A 21,211-nucleotide genomic window follows, 5' to 3' on the forward strand; every position below is an offset into this window, starting at 1 on the left:
TAGCAAAATCAAATATATGTTTAATTCAAATGAAAATATAAAATACAATGCAACATACAATGATTTAAATTGTATTGTGGTCATCAAATCAGTGTCAGTTAACGCTGTCAACCAGGTTGGCTGTAGGGATTTTTAAGGTCCAGCAGGTGGCAGTATTCAGTGACACAGTATCGGCACAGTATCAATACAGTTTGGCAATGTGTCGAAACGTTTCATGACGCCTCATCGACCCATCACTACCCATGAGAGCTAGAATTCCTATAGGTTGCTTTGTGATCAAATACTTATGTTAGCCAAAAAAATCTAATAGATTATTGAAATAATTAAATAATGTGGTTTTCTGGATTTTTGTTAGATTCTATTACTCAGGTAAAAAAGTAAAGACATCTACATGCTTTACAAGTAGAAAAACTTGCAAAATTGTCAGAGTATCAAATACTTGTTCTCCCCACTGTATATGGCATTATTTGCTCCTCATCTTAGTGAGATTTAGAACATTATATGAAAATCCTTAAAACCTTAAATAACCTTAAAAGTCATGCTTGTTTCCTGGACAAGCATCTCAAGAGAACATTTCACATAAAAGGATAATATTTATATTAAAAAGTGTGTACATCACATGTAATGTTTATTTTCATTATGACGCTGCAGTATGATATTCTGTATAATATTACCCCTGTTGTAGCTACTGTGTTTGTGTCATCCTAATGAAATTATTTAGAACATGAAAGTGAATGTACTTACTTTCACTCTTTGTAATCCAAACTGATTCATGCCAGTTGACCGGAGTATGTGGGAGTCATGACTGTGGCTCATCAGTGCATGAAAATCTGTCCCTTTTTGGGTGTGACTGGGTTCATTTGGCTGTAGTGTAAAGCATGTTGAGGGGTCAGTATGAATAGTCAATTTGCACTTGCTGTATACGACATTGAGTTTTTTTTAGTTTACTAATTTTGACTTGGTTTTAAAGTCAATTGTTTCGTTAGAAACCTTCTGTATGCAATCAAGATAGACAATTTAAATGAACCAAAAAGAGAAAATTTAAGTGCAGTGATTTATTTTAGTAGAGGAAACAGTTAATGTTTATAAGTCAAACATGATCAGCCAGCAGTAGCCTCACACATGTGAAGTTCATTAGCAGTGTAGATATGAAGAGAGCGGCTGTTACTGCAGCAGGCGGGACTGCTGCCTAAGGACTCAGGTGCATGTGAGTGTTTTAGGAAGGGGGAGGGGTAACGGAAGTATACAGGACTGTCTCAGAAAATTAGAATATTGTGATAAAGTTCTTTATTTTCTGTAATGCAATTAAAAAACATGAAATGTCATACATTCTGGATTCATTACAAATCAACTGAAATATCGCAAGCCTTTTATTGTTTTAATATTGCTGATTATGGCTTACAGCTTAAGAAACCCAAATATCCTATCTCAAAATATTAGAATATGGTGAAAAAGTATACTAGTAGGCTATTCAACTAATCACTTGAATCGTCTAATTAACTCGAAACACTGCAGGGTTTCCTAAGCCTTGAAAAACACTCAGTTTGGTTCAGTAAACTAAATCACAAGTATGGTAGTGGTTAAGAGACGACATCAGATTCTCCCAGTAACTGGTGTACTGACCATGGCATTACTGTCCTTGATTGGCCTGCCAATTCCCCTGACCTGAACCCCATAGAGAATTTGTGGGGTATTGTGAAGAAGAAGCTGAAAGACACCAGAGCCTAACAATGCAAATGAGCTAAAGGCCGCTATTGAAGCATCCTGGGCATCCATAACACCTCAGCAATGCCACAGGCTGATTGCCTCCATGCCACGCCGCATTGATGCACTAATCTGTGCAAAAGGATTCCCAACCAAGTACTGAGTGCAGTAATGGACATTTTCAAATGTTTGACTTTGTTTTGCTGTTATATTTTTTTTTTACTTGGTCTGAGGAAATATTCTAATACTTTGAGATAGGATTTTTGAGTTTTCTTCAGCTGTACGCCATAATCAGCGATATTAAAACAATAAAAGGCTTGCGATATTTCAGTTGATTTGTAATGAATCCAGAATGTATGACATTTCATGTTTTTTAATTGCATTACAGAAAATAAAGAACTTTATCACAATATTCAAATTTTCTGAGATAGTCCTGTACAATCCTTACTGAGAGAGATAAGGACAAGACACACATTCATGCCAGTCTCCAATAACACCAGAAGTCACTATCACTAGTCGTGTTTTTTTTTTATTTCACTTGAGGAGTCTGAAGATTTATCAAACAAAGTTGCCACTTTATCCACATGGAATCTCCTTCTTCAGGCAGTGTAGACGTCAGAGGTGAACTTGGACTTTACATTGTCTGGGCTGAGTTTCAATGACAGCAAACCCTGCTGTGTTGCTTCCTCAAAGCCAATCAACATGCACAAAATTCTCTCAGATTGTGGGACGGGATAAAATGCTGTGCAGTCCAGCACAAAGAAGATAGTCCCTCTGGCAGCAGCAAGCAGGAAGTATCTACTCAGCACAGTTAGGGGCAGTAGGGAGAGGATTCAGATTTCATGCTCCTTGGTAAGGTGATGGTTTAATTGTATTTCATGTTATGATTTACAAAAACTTAAAAGATGATATAAGAATCAATTATTTATTTGGTTGAAAATAATTTTATATATTTGTTTTACGTGGGTTAAACATAGTTTTATGTACTACAAAAAATATTTTGAGTTAAAAAAAAAGAACATGCATGTAAAACATGACTTTAATGTAAGGAATGAAGATAGAACATTGGCAATAGCTGTAAGAATTGATAGGAAAATGGGTTTTACTGAGCTAAATCCAATAATATCATTATTGTGTGCAGGCTAGGTTGTTTTGTTAGTGACTCTGATTGTTTGTTTGGACTGCTGCCTGTTTGCCTTGCCCTTTCCTGTTGGTTCTCAGTTTCTGGACATTGAGCCGTGCCTGTTGCCTGACTCTGCCTCTCTGCCAAGCCCTTCTGTACTTCTGCCTATCAGTTAGCCCTGAGGATCAATACCTTGCAGCGGACTCTGTAGTCAGCCTGTTGGATTTCCCCTCTGATACCTCAGCCTGCTTCAGAATCCCCATGCATGACCCTGAACTGTCCCTGGACCTTCTCCCCCGTAGCTGGTAGAGTTCTGGACCTGGCTTCTGCAAGCAAAGGACAAGCTAAGATCCTCCTAGAACCACTTATTCAAGTCGGTGCTACAACCCGGATTCAAGAGAGGTTACTGGCTTTAATACAGCCCTCAACAATTCCCACTGTTGGACTCACAGCCACTAACCTGTCTCTCTTCCTTGCAGAAGTTCCTGAAGCAGTTCCAGAAGTTTTCCACACCAGCTACACAAGTTTCTCTGATAAATCTCTTAAATGTCCCTCTTTGTGTCTGGCTAAATTTCGAGTCTAAATTCTGGTTAATTACAGGGGAGCAGTCTGATTCTTTCTACTTCCCTTCTAACATGAGAATCTGAAGCCAACAGAGGGCTGAGGCTGTCACTGCAGCATCCGTTACCAAGAGTGGAGCTTCTGACTAAAGACGATTGTTTTTGTTATTCTTGGGCAAACCGAAGTTAAAAAACAATCAACGTTGATGTTGAAACCCTTTCTGCACCTACACTGTCCTTCTGAATGCCAGGGCCCAGAGTCCATATCAATAGCTTTCAGTAGCGCTAATTTAACTAAAATACATTTATCCGCAACTATAAAGTCCTGCTCTGCTGCTGGTCCCATCCTGCAGCCATTCATCATTCACATAATCGTACGGTAATTTTGTAATAAACACCCATCAACAGATGCCTGGAACATGTAATAAACCTTTAAATGTTGAACTCAGCACCAACTGAGATGCTTATACTTGTGGAAAAAGTTAAGATGTAAAATAAGCGTTGATAATAAAGTTGTACTCGTGCTTCCAAATATTTAATAATCATCCATTTTTCAGCTAAGGAATGTTTAATATTATATAACATTTGAACATAAAGTTGAAGTAGTACATTTAAATAAATGTGTCCACATGGCTGCTGTCACTGGGCTGCTCTGAAAAACAGAAAAACGGAGCAGGAACACTGCATACTAGAAGCACTAGTAAATAAGAGTCAGTGAGCATTTAGCATCTTATCATCAGTCAGTCTGGTAAGTTACATCAGCACTCGCTGGAGATAGAAAAAGAACACATTCACAGTAGTATTTGATCATATTTAGGTGTTTCACATCTCAGATGGCATTGTGTAAAACATCAAATGACAGAGAGAGAAAATAGAGCAGCTGGTTTTCTTTCAGTGATGCAGGAGACATCAGAAGCCAAGGATCATACTGAAGGAATGTGTTGCTGCTTCCTCTGGGCTGCTCAACTTTGAATGGAAAATCCCAAACTTGTTTGGGCTGGAATAAATGTCGGGCATGAGGAGAGGAAATTCAAAACTACAGACAGTCCACAGTACATTTAAAATAGGTTTCAAATTATCCTGAAATTATACATTAGCAAAGAGAAAATCACAAAGAATTTTATTTAACAAAATTTCCCCTTTTTAAAGCAGACACAGAACAAGCATGAATATGAAATCCAAACTTTTGACACAATAATAAGTTGGCAAATTGTTAAATCATTAAACAAAAGCACAGAGCAATGGAGGAAAAAAAGTACCAGTTTTGTTGACAGGCAAAGTTTTCACAGAGGCAGCTCAGCCAGGAGTCCCACACTAATTTGCAGCAGTACAATAGAACCAACACCAGTCGGCATTTTAAGGAGCAGAATAACATTAGGCAAGAGTTCACTCTCCTTGTTTAACCCAGCGACTCCAGGAGACCATTCTCATGTCTGATTGTTATTCAATCAATAAAGTGCTTTCCAAGAATAATCTCCCCATTATTATGGTCCACTTTGTATATTCAAGTCCAAAAACCAATCCAGGAAAGGTTATACATAGGAAAGAAAAGAGAGGAATAATTGAAAAGGGTCTATGCAGGCACAAGCAGACAGCTCTTCTCTCCACAACTTTGTAATTCCTTTCTGGTTTGGTTTTCATTTCTTGAAAGGTGTCAGTCTTCCGATGTTATGCCAGAAGGTGGTTTTGCGCTTGGGCTCAGCCAGCATAAAGACCTGCTGCTGGGGCAGAGCAGTGGGCAGGGATGGATGTTTCTGACGCAGGAGAAAGTCGCAGTATGGTCTGGTCACTGCTGACAAGGAAATCACATAAGAGTCTGTGGGTTTCATTTGGGACAAAAGCTACTACTAACATTACTACTGTTGTTCCAACTACAATAATAATATTTAAACTGTGACTTTACAGGTTTCAAAGCACTTTAGAAACAAGCAATGCAAGTGCCATAATTTGACAATTTGCAATATTTTGGAGAATAGATCCTGCCTTCAGAACATTGATCATTGGCCAGAGGACCAAGACGCAGAAAAGGACCATGTAGGTACTGAAATCATACAGATGGATTATAGGATAATATACAAATATCACTATCAATTGCCCCGTTTACACTACCCTTTTTTAACCGAGCCGAGACCAGTCCGAGCTCGGTAACCGAGATAACTATCGAGTGTAAATGGAATGCAAACTGTACTGAACCGAGCCAGACACAACTGGACCGCGCTAAATGCAGACGAGTTCCATATGTGGGTTCGGCTCGGTTTTTCCTTATCTCGGTTATCTGATAACGAAGAGCGCATGAGCAGACCATCTCCGTGCGGTCAGCTGACATTTCCGACATTCATAGTAATACTAGCTTCCCTACCATGACAGATGGTTTCCAGAGATGATTCTGATTAGCAGTGTGATGAACCTCAGCATCTGTTGTTGTTTCCTGCGTCTGTAAATCCTTAATAGACGTTCATTTGTCTTATCCACGTCCCAAAAGCCGACTCTGTCAAGTAAATTCACCAAAAATTGCCGTCTTCACCTGACTCGCCGCAAACAACGACGTATCACCAAGCATAACTGCCTGAATGTTACGGGCGGCGCCATTTTGATTTGCTTGGTGTCTCCCTCAAACCCGGAGAGCAGTAGTACCGTAGATCGTCACTAGGAGGCGAGAAAACTAAGGAACCGAGATAGCTTGGTGTGTAAACGCTCGGCTTGGTTAACTGATCCAAGCTCGGACCGAGCTCGGCATGGATCGGTTTAACAAGGGTAGTGGAAATGGGGCTAATGAGTGACCAGCTTTCTCTATTTTGGACCAGTCACTGCGACAGCTGTTAACTCATGGACGCCTGATTATGTTCTTGGAAGCTGTAGCCACTGACCTGAACAAACTCACTGACACTGTGACATTACACATCTGTTTTTGTAGGTCCTGGTATATGCAGACCAAGACCTTTTGTACATACTACCATAAATCATGGTCCAATTCACATGTGAAGAAGTTGTGTTGGACCAAGGAACAGGCTTAAAGCAGTGGAGGTCGGTCCTGTATAAGCAAGGCAAGGAACAAAAAGACCAAGGAGATCAGGGCAGCTAAGAGAAGCTACAGCAAGAAGCCAATACACAGTATGCTGGCAAATGACTGACTGGTCCACCGCTACAGTCAGAACCACCAGTAACTTAACCCACTGATGATGGTGGACACAGATGGTCTTCATGAAACCGACACCTTTCTGAAGAAGGCGCTATCTTCAAAGAACACTTGCCAAAGAGAGAATTTCTTACTTAGCATTCAAGATGCACAGATCGATGTCATGCACATTTCCTCTAGTTCAACCTTGTTTTTTTCTTTATAGTATGTGTTGTGCAATTGCCATGTGAAATAAAATCACACTAATTTTAGAGCCACTGAAAAGTGAGACCAGGGGACTGCCCGTCACAGCAGGGGGTGCCAACACTGCTATGTACCTAGCCACCTTAGATCACATCTTGCTCTTTGCCTGTGAGCCCTCGTGATGAATGGTTCACACCGGGGAGACAGCTACCTGGGTCTGAATGGGTTTTGACTCACAAACATCTGCAGGGTCGATCAAGCTGAGTAAAGTGTGTTTTCTGTAAAACCCAACAATGGAACCTAACGAGCCCACTGCCATGGAAACAGTCTGCTTGTAAACCTTTCTCAGTTGTTGCAGGAAAGCTGAGTCGAGGCATGGCTGTGCTGTCCCCTTTGGGTACAGCTTATCTGAAGTCGCCCGCTGCAACCTGTGCAGGCCTGCACAGGAACACTAATAACACAGCCTTTCTTTGAAGGTCACTGGGAGGTACCCGTGTCCACAGCCCGAATGGAGATCATCAGAGCACAGCCCACCCTTTTGATCTCAGACCAGCCGGCCCCTACTGCTTTCATCCCAGTTGCCCTGTTGCACAAAGCCAGAGAAGTTACTTCAAGGCTGGATTATTGTAATTCTTTACTATCAGGAAGTCCACAAAATGCAGTTCGAAGTCTACAGCTAATCCAAAATGCTGCGGCAAGAGTTCTGATGAAAATCAACAAGAGGGATCATATTTCTCCAATTTTAGCTTCCCTTCATTGGCTTCCTGTTAAATCAAGAATAGAATTTAAAATTCTCCTTCTAACGTATAAAGCCCTTAATAATCAAGCTCCATCATATATCAGAGCTCTGATTACCCCGTATGTTCCTAAGAGAGCACTTTGCTCTCAGACTGCAGGTCTGCTGGTGGTTCCTAGAGTCTCTAAAAGTAGAATTGGAGGCAGATCCTTTAGCTATCAGGCTCCTCTCCTGTGGAACCAACTCCCAGTTTTGGTCCGTGAGGCAGACACCCTGTCTACTTTTAAGACTAGGCTTAAAACTTTCCTTTTTGACAAAGCTTATAGTTAGAGTGGCTCATGTTACCCTGAGCTATCTCTATAGTTTTACTGCTATAGGCTTAGGCTATTGGAGGACATCAGGGTCTAATTTTCTCACTCTACTGATTTCTACTGTTTTTCAGTCTACTGTTCTCCAGTTTTGCATTCTATTACATTGAAATGACTGTCGTCATTTCAGCTTTTAACTTTTTGCTCTCTCTCTTTTTCTTCATAGTAGGTACACCTGGTCTGGCGTTCTGTTAACTGTGACATCATCCAGAGAAGACGGCTCACCCGCTACTACCATCTAATGTAGAACAGATTACTAGATCAATGTGTGCTTCTGTGCTTGTTTGTCTCTCTTGTTGTGTCTCTGCTCTGTCTTCTGTAACCCCAGTCGGTCGAGGCAGATGACCGTTCATACTGAGCCCGGTTCTGCTGGAGGTTTTTCCTTCCCGTTAATGGGGAGTTTTTCTTCCCACTGTCGCTTCATGCTTGCTCAGTATGAGGGATTGCAGCAAAGCCATGTACAATGCAGACGACTCTCCCTGTAGCTCTACGCTTCTCCAGGAGTGAATGCTGCTTGTCGGGACTTTGATGCAATCAACTGGTTTCCTTATATAGGACATATTTGACCAATCTGTATAATCTGACCCAATCTGTATAATATGACTGAACTTGATTTTGTAAAGTGCCTTGAGATGACATGTTTCATGATTTGGCGCTATATAAATAAAATTGAATTGAATTGAATTGAAGTTCTTCCAATTGGATGACCCAAAGTCAACCAAACTGATACAGAGGCACAGACAGGTTTGGCAGAGAAAGGCAAATGTTTTTTTTAATGGTTTTGACTGTTTTTTTAAGCTTTGACTGAAGTTTAAGACCTGGAGCTTACAGGCTAGTTTGCGCTAGCAAAAAACTTTGCTGATGTGGTTTGAGTGTGTTTTTATGAATATAAAAACTTTATTTCCTTAAGGGTTTTATATATCGATGGGATGTTAATGTTTGTGTTTTCTGGTCCGCTAATTATGACCAAATAGAGCTTTTTCAATCTTTTTAAATAAGCGCCTAATGTCCGCTAGCATACAATTAGTTAAAACCTCTTAATAGCTTACTAGTACCCCGGATAAATGTGACTATGGTTTGTTTTAAACAAAATGTTTGTTTTTGTTTTACTCCACCATCTTTCAATAGTGCTACGAGCATTAGTACATCATTAAAAGGAAAGATAAATGTTCATCATCTGTTTTGTATAACTAAGGATTAATCCAACAAGATAATGCCCAATCGCTACAGCACACTCTAGCTCCCTGGAGAAATAATTGCATTAATAAAATCAAGTGTCCTAAAAATATTGATTTTACTGAGCAAATCATTCTTTAACATATTATTTTCTCAAATAATTTTTTGTTTAACTCAAGATTTGCATAGTGAATGGGTTGATACACATATCAAATGTTAAGTTAAGTACGTTAATTTGATCTCATTCTACATTCTTTAAGATGAACTTTGGTTCTCTAACTTGGATCTATAGTTAACCAGAATTCACTGAATCATTCTGATGATGGTTTTCAACTATATAATTTGTCTTTTTGTTTATTTTGTATGTACATAGTTCCTTAGCATCTGTTGTTGTTTCCTGCGTCTGCGTCTATATATATATATATATATATATATATATATATATATATATATATATATATATATATATATATATATATTAGTATAAAGACTTTTTTATTTCCCACCTAATTTATACATTTATATCTAAAAAAAGGCTGTACATCGAGATCAAAGTGGAACCAAAGTCAAATTCTTTGCTTGTGTGCACAAACCTAGTGTGGGTCAGCAAATTTAAGAAAATATGTAGAAAAAACTCCCTTTCCCACTCACTTTCACCACATTGCCGGCCACCGCCATTGCCAGCACCGCCGAAAAATCCTAAAGAAAGCTCATATCAAAAACGGAAAACCATCCTCAGTTTGATGTATACTGTAGCACCTATTAGCCACATCATTGCTTTCTGCTGGAGTTGGAGCATCCGTGGCTTTTGAGGGTTATTTGCTCATTAATAAGCCTATTCACCTGTGGTTCCAACACTCATGCCCTCTGGTGCCAGCCAATTCCTTACAAACAGAGAGTACCAGTTACTGCTCTGCATATGACAAAAATATATCCAAATCTGCCTTTACTTATCAGTGAGAGTACAGCGTGTTAATTTCATCATAATTTGTTGTTTTGGATTTGGTAGCTCTAATCTGCAATAATAAAATTACAGTGAAAAACTAAACATCATTTAGTAAAATCTAATGAAAATGAATGATCTACTTTACTCTAGGGTCCTAAATGGATACCTTTGGGTTTCCCAGCTGTGTGACTTTTGAAGGCATTTAGCATGGCCTGTTTCTTCTGGACTTCAGTGAGAGAAAAGCCTAAAATGAAAAGAAAAAGTTCATGTAAGAACATATGCTGACAAACATATTTCTCACATCCTTCAACATTTTAAACAAACCATAAAAACAGTTTCACACATTGTTTTATTTTGTTAATCTTCATCACATTTGATTAATCTTAACAGATGGCTGGATGGATGGAAGACCAAATGTAAAATATGTAATTGTTACGGCTGCAGTGGGTCTCTACCTTATTTTCCTTGTAGGGTTCAGAGACAGGCCTTCTGCAGGTGTTATGTATTGCCCTGATTGGTGCTCTGCTGCTTTAAAGCTGCTCTGCACGCAGCAGAGAGGAGGCTCTCTTCCTGCTCTCCCTCCTCAGTACCCCATTTGGTTTGGTTTGGTTTGGTTTGGTTTGGTGCTTATCTTATGGTTGGGTTTTGTTAGGTTTGTTTTGCATTTGCTTACTTCTGGTTAGTTATGGGTTTTTGCATTAATCCATTTTGGTTTCTTATTTCAGGTATTCCCTCTTCAGGTTTTATTTCTTTAGTATAATTTAACAAATTAAATTTTAATTTAACCAGAAAAATCCTTGTGTGGTCTCCTTTTAATGTTATTCCACCAAACGAGCCTGGTGGACAAAACAGTAATATATATGGAGTCAAGACTGGTTCTTCCAAGACCGCACCTTCCAAGACCAAAACCCTAGATCAGAAACGGTGATTTTTGTCAGCCATAATAGAGTATTGTTGAAATTAAGTGGATGATCTGTCTCTGATGCATTCTGCTCTTTTACCAGACAGTTAGCCATCCATCGGTACTGCTGTTTTCTGCAGTGGGCAATGAGCAACTTTGGGTCTACTCTTGGGGGGTTAAGCTCTTTGTCTATTTATTTAATTAATAATTTCCTTTTGTAGAAGGATTCAGGTTAATTCAAAGTTCCTGTATTAGAAATATATTGCAATCCTTTTACTGTGATTTACTTAACTTTCCAGATTAATTTGTATTTACTCTGAACCTTTTCTGTTTCACGTCAATTCAATAAATACAGCTATAGTTGGTAATCCTGGTCAGAAACACTTTTTGTTACACTGGGGGAAATGATCCTTCCATTTCACTGGGTTTGGGGGGGTGGGTGTTATCTGTTTGCAGTTGGCTCTCGTGCCCTGTCACCTATCTCTGGCCCCGTGGACTATGGTGGTGCGGCTTGCAGAGCCTCCCTCTCCAGGTGGGTTTTTGGAGAACGGGGTGCCTATTGGACTCAACAGGGGATATGACTTCCTGGGAGGCCTTGTTGCTCCCCCATCTCCACACACCTCCCTCTGCCTGCTCCATCACACTGCCACACATGTAAAACCTTGGATGGTGGGGAGGGGAGGATTTCTCTGGTGACATCCTTGGCACAAATTTTACTATACATCTGAGACACTTCCTCTGAGAACTTCCTCTGCTTCTATTCGCATTTAGACATTGAGGGTTCTGGGTAGGGTGAATGGGGGTGGGGGGTGCACTGGTGCCTGCTACCTTCTGGAATGGGGGTGGGCTGCGCTGGGCATCCCCCTTTTTTGCCCTCCCAGTTTTAAACACACTTGAGAACAAAATGCAACAACATGACATTTGAGCAGGCTCGGAGTCTTTCTCACACCCGTATTCTCCGTTTGCTATCCGGAGTTCAGGGCCTGGAGGAGGCCCCCGGGGGTCAGCTGGGGCTACCGCTTTTGCTCTCCCCTGGAATATGGGGTAGGGCTTAACAATAGAGGGCACGATGAGGGTGAGGCAGTGCCCCAGGGTTCATGGGGTGGGCTCTGGTTGGGCAGTCTGTTTGGTTCATGTTGGCCCCATCTCTGGGTGGATGGGCCCATGGTTCGTCAGGGCTGAGATCAGGGTGGGCGGTTATGGCCGGAGTATGGACCTGGTCTGGTGGGATTGTGGTGCCCCCCACCCGCCTGCTCCCCCCACGATCTTGATGTTGGGATTCATCTCAAGGGTCTGGGAGCTAAAATACCCCTTTGGGGTGCCTGGACCTGGGAGTATAGGATGTGTGGCGAGTGTGAGTGTGTTTACTGCCCCCCCCCCCCTTTTTTTCTTGATGGGTAGGAGTGTTTGCATGTGGGGGCACTAGAGAGGGAACGTATGAATGTGTATGTGGTTTGTCATGTGGGGTTTAGACTGCCCCCTCTCCTGGGACATCTCATGTCCCAGGATTAATCTATCCTTAGTAAATGGATATTTACCACAGGCTTTTAAAGTAGCTGTTATTAAAGGCATACTATGCAACATTTTTCAGTTAATTAATGTGTTCCATCCCGTTTTGGATGATTAAATGAGTCATGTCAGGTCGAACAAAGGTTTTCTCGGCCGCCCTGGTGGTCTGTGGGGGAAATACCATACTTGCAATTGCAAGAGCCCTCGGCCCGCACCCACAGGCTCAGAAATCTCGTGCAAGACCGCGAGAGTCGGTCTTGCTTTACGGAGAGAACTCCATGTGTTTTTGCCCTGCCATTCACTATATGCACGCACGAAAGCAACAGCAAAGAACCGCGTGTTAACGTCAAATAAACATGCAAGCATATCAAGTTTTTTTTATTATTATTTTTTTTTTATTTTTTTTATTTTTATTTTTTTTGGAGTGTTGGCGGTAGCGTGAGTTTGACGAGGCGGCCGCCTCGCCAAGATAGCGCTGCGGGAAACCCTGATGTTCATACTTTCACTGTGTTAGTCATTGTTTGTACTGCCGTTTTTTCCACTTTTCGTTGCGTTCGCCTGTCTGCTAAGCTCAAAACAACCGCGCCTGGCTTGACGGAGAAACCAGAACAGCTGAGCATCTTTACGACAGTGCACTTTTACTCTCACCCTCTGGGGGGAGCCTTGCTGGAAAATCAACCCTGGTTGCATAGTATACCTTTAAACCTTTACTTAAGAAACCTTCTCTTGATCAAGATGAGTTAGTAAATTACAGACCTATATCTAATCTTCTTTTCCTATCTAAAAGGCATGTCTTGATGACATCAAAAGCTGGATGACGTAAAATTTCCTGCATTTAAATTCTGACAAGACAGAAGTTGTAATCTTTGGACCAGAGTCCTCAAAAAATAAATTTCTTAATCAATCATTTAATCTGGATGGCATTAAATTGGCCTCTGGTAATAAAGTAAAAAATCTTGGTGTTATTTTTGACCAAGACATGTCATTTAAATCCCATATTAAACAGGTTTCCAGAGTTTCCTTTTTTCACCTCCGGAATATCGCCAAAATTAGAAACATTCTGTCCAGGAGTGATGCTGAAAAACTAGTCCATGCATTTGTTACTTCAAGGCTGGATTATTGTAATTCTTTACTATCAGGAAGTCCACAAAATGCTGTTCAAAGTCTTCAGCTGATCCAAAATGCTGCAGCAAGAGTTCTGATGAAAATCAACAAGAGGGATCATATTTCTCCAATTTTAGCTTCCCTTCATTGGCTTCCTGTTAAATCAAGAATAGAATTTAAAATTCTCCTTCTAACGTATAAAGCCCTTAATAATCAAGCTCCATCATATATCAGAGCTCTGATTACCCCGTATGTTCCTAACAGAGCACTTCGCTCTCAGACTGCAGGTCTGCTGGTGGTTCCTAGAGTCTCTAAAAGTAGAATGGGAGGCAGATCCTTTAGCTATCAGGCTCCTCTCCTGTGGAACCAACTCCCAGTTTTGGTCCGTGAGGCAGACACCCTATCTACTTTTAAGACTAGGCTTAAAACTTTTCTTTTTGACAAAGCTTATAACTAGAGTGGCTCACGTTACTCTGAGCTACCTTTATAGTTTTACTGCTATAGGCTTAGGTTACTGGAGTATATCAGGATCTAATTTTCTCACTCTATCGAGTTCTACTGTTCTTCAATTATGCATTGCATGTCGTCATTTCTGCTTATAACTCTTTGTTCTCTCTCTTTTTATCTTCATAGTAGGTACACCTGGTCTGACGTTCTGTTAACTGTGACATCATCCAGAGAAGACAGATCACCTGCTATTACCATCTAATGTAGAACAGATTACTAGATCAATGTGTGCTTCTGTGCTTTTTTGTCTGTCTTGTTGTGTCTCTGCTCTGTCTTCTCTAACCCCCAGTCGGTCGAGGCAGATGACCGTTCATACTGAGCCTGGTTCTGCTGGAGGTTTTTCCTTCCCGTTAATGGGGAGTTTTTCTTCCCACTGTCGCTTCATGCTTGCTCAGTATGAGGGATTGCAGCAAAGCCATGTACAATGCAGACGACTCTCCCTGTGGCTCTATGGTTCCCCAGGAGTGAATGCTGCTTGTCGGGACTTTGAAGCAATCAACTGATTTCCTTATATAGGACATTTTTGACCAATCTGTATAATCTGACCCAATCTGTATAATATAATTGATTTTGACTTTGTAAAGTGTCTTGAGATGACTTGTTTCATGAACTGGCAGTATATAAATAAAATGTAATTGAGTAAATTGAATTGAATGTCCCCACCAACTATACAGAAAACCCCTATTATTATCTATAGCTATGACTTTATACATTTCGTATTAAATCATACTGTATATTCTTCAGTGACAGTATCAAGGTGTTGGTTGTTCGTACCTGTAATACCTTATGAGTTGTTTTTGCTGTTCTTTTTATATTTCTCTATGCAGGTGTAGAAGCAAACTCAGAGGATGTTATGTTGTTCTCTCACTTTTCTCTCCTCTTTCTCTTTCCTCTTTTAGCATTTTGTCTCATCTCTTTTTTTCTCTTCCACCTTCCTGTTTTGTGCCCATTGATCATGAAATAGTCCCAACATAAAATCTAATAAATTTTTTTGCATATATTAATAAAGCAAAGCACTATGTTGAAAGCAGTAAGGCTTCATTTGTGAAAGTAAAATCTGTTGGGCTCTCTTCGGCATTAAGACAACAATTCTTAATGCTACATTGCCAGACTTGAGACAAAAAAGAAATGGTCCTTCCATCCTAAAAGTAGTCAATACATTATGTATTCAGAAAAAAGAAGTTAAAAAAATCGATCTCTGTGAGAGCTGCAGGCCTGTAAAAACTCAAACCAATCCTTGCCGTTCGATCCAAATGGCAGGGATTTGTCAGAGGTTTGGTCCTGCTCTCACTCCCCTGTCCCTCAAGATCTGGGGGTATCACCATATCTATCGGTTGTTCCACATGCCAATTATTCTTTTTTTCCCCAATCATTTTGATGCACTGACGTAATGCCAGTGTGCATGCAGATTCCTTGTTAGTTTCCGCTTGTTGGTTGCGTATGCACACTTCTAGTGTTTATGTATCCAGTTAGTTTAGTGGTTAGCTTCAGTGTTGGCCATTACAGCAGTTTGTGCTCTTCTTGTCCAACCAGCCGGGAAGCTGGGCTGTCTCCAGGCAAATCTTACGTCATTTGTGTCAGGCAATATTAAATATTTGGGTATTACTGTGTCGTCTAAACTAGCGGATTTAGTAAAATTTAACCACATCCCCCTTTTAAAAAAGATAGAAGAGGGCCTTGAAAGATGGAAATCGGTTCCAACTTCACTTATGGGTAGGGTAGCTTCAATTAAAATGATGGTCTTACCTAGAATTAATTACTTATTTTCAATGATCCCCAATAAACCATCATCTGACCGGTTTAAATCTCTAGACTCTTCTATCTCTAAATTTCTTTGGAAAGATAAACCGCCCTGTATCAGCTTAAAGTCACTACAGAAAACTAAAGATAGAGGGGGACTAGATCTGCCTGATTTCCATAACAGGCCACAATACATCTCTAAATGGAAAAAACATAATCCTTTAGACGAGCCCTGGATAGACATAGAACAGAAAATATGCAATAATATCATGATTTCAGATTTTTCGTTTATTAGCTCAAATATAAAACGGCATACATGTTTTAAAAATATTAACATTAGCTCCACTATGACAGCATGGTGGGAGTTTCTTAAAATGACAAAGTCATCCCTTATCCCATGCAGTCGTACACCCATCTGGAATAACCCTGATATCATATACAAAATAATAATATGATAAACTTTACATACTGGACAAATAAAGGTATTGAATACCTGGAACATCTACTTGACGGAACCAAGTTCATAAATTTTGCCAAACTAAATATGCAATATGGCATTAGTAAAAATAAATTCTTAGAATATGAACAAATTAAATCTATAATTAGAAATACATTTAAACATATTAAAAGTGGTTTATAAATCCTAACTAATATATTAGAATTTCTAGATTTAAACCCCCCCAAACCACTGTCTAAATCATACAGGACACGGACTAAAATAGATGATTCAATATCTCTTCCTATAATGAAATGGGAAGAGGATTTATCAGTTAGCTTTGAACAAAACTTCTGGGCTTAGATATGTCTAAGAACTTTCAAATTGACTAGAAACACCAACTTACAACTAATACAATACAAAATCCTTCATAGAGTACACTACACAGGACAAAGATTATTCAAGATGGGTTTTGCACAATCTAATTTCTGTCCACACTGCATAGGCAATCATCCTGATAATTATTTTCATGCGTTATGGTTATGCACACCAGTCCAGAGGTTCTGGGCACAGATATGTAAGGACTTTTTAAAATGCCTGAGTTTTCACCTTCCAAACTCAGGCAAAATTTCCAAAATTTCACCTTCTCCATCAGTTTGCTTGCTGGGTGACTTTGAGGAAAGCCCTCTGGAAAAAAAATAGTCTGCATGGTTTTCATTGCATTATGTATCGCAAAGAAAACTATCCTCATGAATTGGAAAAGTAAGGAAATCCCAGTATCAATGATTATAGAGATCTTTTGTTGGATCATATTAATCTTGAGACAGCATCTACATCCACATCTGATCGATCTCTCTGGGCTCCTTTAATCAGCACCATCACTTAGTGGAATGGGGTTGGTGGGTTGCGTCCTGTGGGGCACAGGGGCTGGCTAGGGGGGTCTCTAGGGCTCTGGGGGGCACTCGGAGTGGGGCGCCTGGTAGGTCTGATCCCCGGGTCTGTTGCCCCCATCTGGGCGGGGCTTGGGAGGCCTAGGGGCAGCCTACAGCGGCCGCTTGCGGCGCTCTTAGGGAGTTCCGCGTTGACGGACGTGGGTTACTGACCTGGTAGCTGTGCTGCCGCTGGGTGGGTCTGGGGTGGGTCCGGGGGTTCCTGGGGTGTGCCAACCTCGGGCAGGGGCCTCGGGGGATCGGGTTCTGGGGGTATGCCGCTTGGGATCTGGCCCAGCCCCCGCCCGGGTGTCTGCCCCTGCACAGGGCCTCTGTTGAGCTGGTGGGGGTCTTTTCCACACCCTCGTTCTCCGATTGCGGCACGGAGTCCAGGGCCGGGACTGGGGCTTACGCCTCTGCTCTCCCCAAAAGAGGGGGGGAGGGGTGGTGGGAGGGGTTGCTAGGGTAAGGTAGGGGAGGGAGTGGGTTTATTAGGTATATAGTGGGTGAGGGGGGTTCTGGTTGGGTGGCCCGTATGGGTCATGTTGGCTGAGTGTTATGTGAAAATGTGTGTACAGAGTCATTCCCCTTTTTCTTTTTTTTATTAAAGTCTGTGTGTGGCGAGTGTGGCACTAGGGTGGGAATGTGTGAATGAGATTTATTTTTTTATTTATTTAGTTTATTTTTTGCCAGGTTCGGATTCGAACCGCTCCCTCTCCCAAGAACATCTCAAGTCTCCGCTAGGTGCGGAGCCCATCCCCCCCTCCCGTTCTGCCCCCCTCCGCTGGCTGGCGCCTTGGTCCGCGGGTGCATTGACTGCCCGCGGGTTCGGAGCGGGTTCCTGGGAGGGTGCCGGCCCATTCCTGGCGGCTGCTTCGCAGGGCCTGGCCCCCTGGGGGCCAGATGCAAAACTCCAAGTTTTGCATCTGGTGTATATTCCTCTGGACTGTCCTTTCCACTCTACATCGACCTGGGGCAGGTTTGTCCCAGTATTCGGCGGCTGATCTCCTCCTGCTCCGTGGGCTCTGGGCCTCCACCGGCAGTTCTCCAGCTACACCCGGAGATTGCGCTCCTTCCCCGCCAGAGATACATCCACCGCGGATCTCGTCAGAATTTCCACATTGATGACTCCAATCTAATAACATCATTCTGGTCCACTTCTCACCGATATTCTAGTTGGACCACTGACTTCAGTTCGCCTGCTAGCCTGGCTAAGGCAGAAAGCCCCGCCCCCGGTCATAACAACTTTACCGTCAACTTTGGTCTCCTGAATGTCCGCTCTCTCACAAACAAGGGTTAGCTCATCCAAGATCTCCTCAATGACCGTAAGCTGGACTTCCTCTGTCTTACGGAGACCTGGCAACAACCTAATGACTTCTCCCACGCCTCCACTCCATCTGGGTTTGTTTACCACTCTCTTCCTCGTGGCTCCGGCCACGGGGGAGGTCTTGCAATACTCCATTGCGAGAAGTGGAAGATGTTGCCAGTTTCCACTCCAGTTTTCCGCTCTATGGAATGCTCTGCATTTGAACTGCCTGGTCCCACGCCGATATTGATTGCCATAGTCTATCGTCCCCCCAAACCACACAGTGACTTTTTAAATGAATTATTATACTATACTACTCACCCACCTGACCAATCTCTGTCCTAATGTCATTCTCTTAGGGATATGGACAATATAAACATTTCACTCACCAGAGACTTTACCTCCTGCCTAGATAGTTCTGGATTTCATCAGTATGTTGATTTCCCCACCTACATAAAAGGACATTTGCTGGATTGGATTTGCTGCTCAGGTTTAATGCCCTCCAACTGTTCTGCTGATGATGTTCATATTTCTGATCACTTTCTTCTGTCCTTCAACGTCTCCCTGTCTCTCTCCATAATCAAGCCAGTCCGCCAGATTTCTTTCCGCAATATTAAGAACATAAAAACAGACATTTTATCCTCCCACATTGACAATATCCCAATCCCTGCTTTTTCCTCTCCGGACCACCTTGTCATCCACTACAACTCTGGACTTTGCAACATTCTCAATTCCCTTGCCCCTCTCAAAACCCGGTCTGTGTCCATTTACCGCTTTGCCCCATGGTTTACACCTGAGCTCGGTCTCATGAAAGCCAAAGGCCAGCAACTTGAACGCCTCCATAAAAAACTGGTCTTTCCATACACAAAGAAATGCATAAAACTCATCTTCTTCACTATTCAAACTTAATAGCCATAACTAAATCTAACTACTATTCTGACCCTATCTGCTCCAACGAAGGAAACTCCAAGTCTCTCTTCTCAATAATGCACAAGATTTTTGACCCTCCTGATTCCCTGCCTTCTCACATGTATTCAAGTCAGACTTGTAATTCATTAATAATTTTTTTAACAAAAAAATCAGCTCCATTCACCAGCAACTACATATGACCCCATTGCCTCCCCCCTCCCCTCTGCCCCTCCCCTCTAGCCAGTCATTCTCCTGCTTCCTACTGCCCACTTCTGATCTCATCCGTAAATGGATCCGTAAATCCAAGTCCTCTACATGTTCTCTTGACCCCCCTTCCCCACAGTTCTAGTCAAAACCTGTCTCACCTCCCTCCTCCCCTTCATTACTTCCATTATTCATTTCTCTCTCTCCTCTGGTATTGTCCCTTCACTTTTCAAAACTGCATCTGTCTACCCGATTCTGAAAAAACCTGGTTCTGATCCCACTAACTTTAATAATCTTCGTCCCATCTCAAATCTTCCCTTTATTTCTAAAATACTTGAAAAAACAGTGTTTGCTCAACTCCACGCCTTTCTTACCTTCAACAGTTTTTACGAGCCTTTCCAGTCTGGTTTTCGCCCCTCCCATAGTACTGAAACTGCCCTAATAAAAATCACAAACAATCTCCTCATTGCTGCTGATTCTGGACTCCTATCCATCCTCATCCTCCTCGATCTTAGTGCGGCCTTTGATACCATTTCTCACCCCATTCTCCTCAATAGATTATCCTCTCTTGGCATCTCTCACACCCCTCTTGACTGGTTCCGATCTTATCTCTCCGAGCGCACTCAGTTTATTCAACTCAAATCTTTCACATCCCATCCTTCTCCTGTTACTACTGGTGTCCTTCAAGGCTCAGTTCTTGGCCCCCTCCTCTTCATCACCTACCTCCTTCCCCTTGGCAGTATTTTTTGCAAATTCAACATTCATTTTCACTGTTACGCGGATGACACCCAGCTTTACTTATCCAGTAAACCCACTTCCTCACTCCCCCTTGTCCCTTATTAACTGCTTACTTGAAATTAAAGAGTGGTTCACCTCAAACTTCCTTAAACTAAACAGTGAAAAAACTGAACTCCTCCTCGTCGCCACCAAATTCACTCTATTCAAAATCAATAGTTTCTCACTACCCATTGACAACTCCTTGGTCTCCCCCTCCCCTAAGGTCATGGGTCTCGGTGTCCTCCTCGACTCCTGCCTATCCTTTCAGTCACACATAAATAACATTACCCGGTCTTCATACTTCCACCTTCGCAACATTAACCGCCTCCGTTCCTCTCTCACCACGCGCACTGCCTCTGTCCTTATCCACAGCCTTATCACATCCCGTCTTGATTATTGTAATTCTCTTCTTTTCTGCCTCCCTCACAAACCCCTCCATAAACTCCAACTTCTTCAGAACCCAGCAGCTCGTGTAATCACCAGAACCCCCTCTTTTCATCATATTACCCCTGTCCTTCACCAACTCCATTGGCTCCCAGTTCAATTCAGAATACAATTTAAAATCCTTCTATATACTTTCAAAGCCATCCATAACCTTGCTCCTCCATATCTGTCAGACCTCCTTCACATCGCCACCTCCTCCTGCTCCCTCAGATCCTTCTCCTCCATCTACTTCACTACACCCCCAGCTCAACTTATCACCACGAGGAGCAGAGCCTTCAGCCGCTCTGCTCCCCAGCTCTGGAACTCACTCCCTCCTGACCTCCGCAGTATTGACTCTCTCCCCTTATTTAAAACCAGACTCAAAACCCACTTGTTCCAGCTCGCTTATTTGTAAATACACTGCTCCTGTCCCTCCCCATAACTGTTTTCATGTTCCTGTATTTGTATTTTTGTATTTTCATTTTTATCCTCTGTAAAGTGACCTTGAGTGTCCAGAAAGGTGCTGCTAAATAA

General features: G+C 41.9%; 1 protein-coding gene across 12 annotated transcripts in view; it reads right to left on the reverse strand.

Annotated features, from left to right (window-relative positions):
• arhgef4 (Rho guanine nucleotide exchange factor (GEF) 4) overlaps positions 1-21,211 on the reverse strand; it is a 155,513-nt gene that overhangs the window by 25,385 nt on the left and 108,917 nt on the right. For 3 of the 12 annotated variants that reach the window (XM_036125241.1, XM_036125243.1, XM_036125244.1), the window contains 3 exons: positions 10,099-10,176; positions 9,638-9,685; positions 3,937-5,179 (listed from right to left, as the gene is read on the reverse strand). In XM_036125241.1, the coding sequence (XP_035981134.1) occupies positions 5,025-5,179; positions 9,638-9,685; positions 10,099-10,176 (281 nt within the window). In that variant the 3' untranslated portion in view covers positions 3,937-5,024. The other 9 variants (XM_036125232.1, XM_036125242.1, XM_036125239.1 and 6 more) reach the window with 7 other exon arrangements.

This window comes from Fundulus heteroclitus, chromosome 21 (genome assembly GCF_011125445.2).
Source record: "Fundulus heteroclitus isolate FHET01 chromosome 21, MU-UCD_Fhet_4.1, whole genome shotgun sequence".
Taxonomy (NCBI): domain Eukaryota; kingdom Metazoa; phylum Chordata; class Actinopteri; order Cyprinodontiformes; family Fundulidae; genus Fundulus; species Fundulus heteroclitus.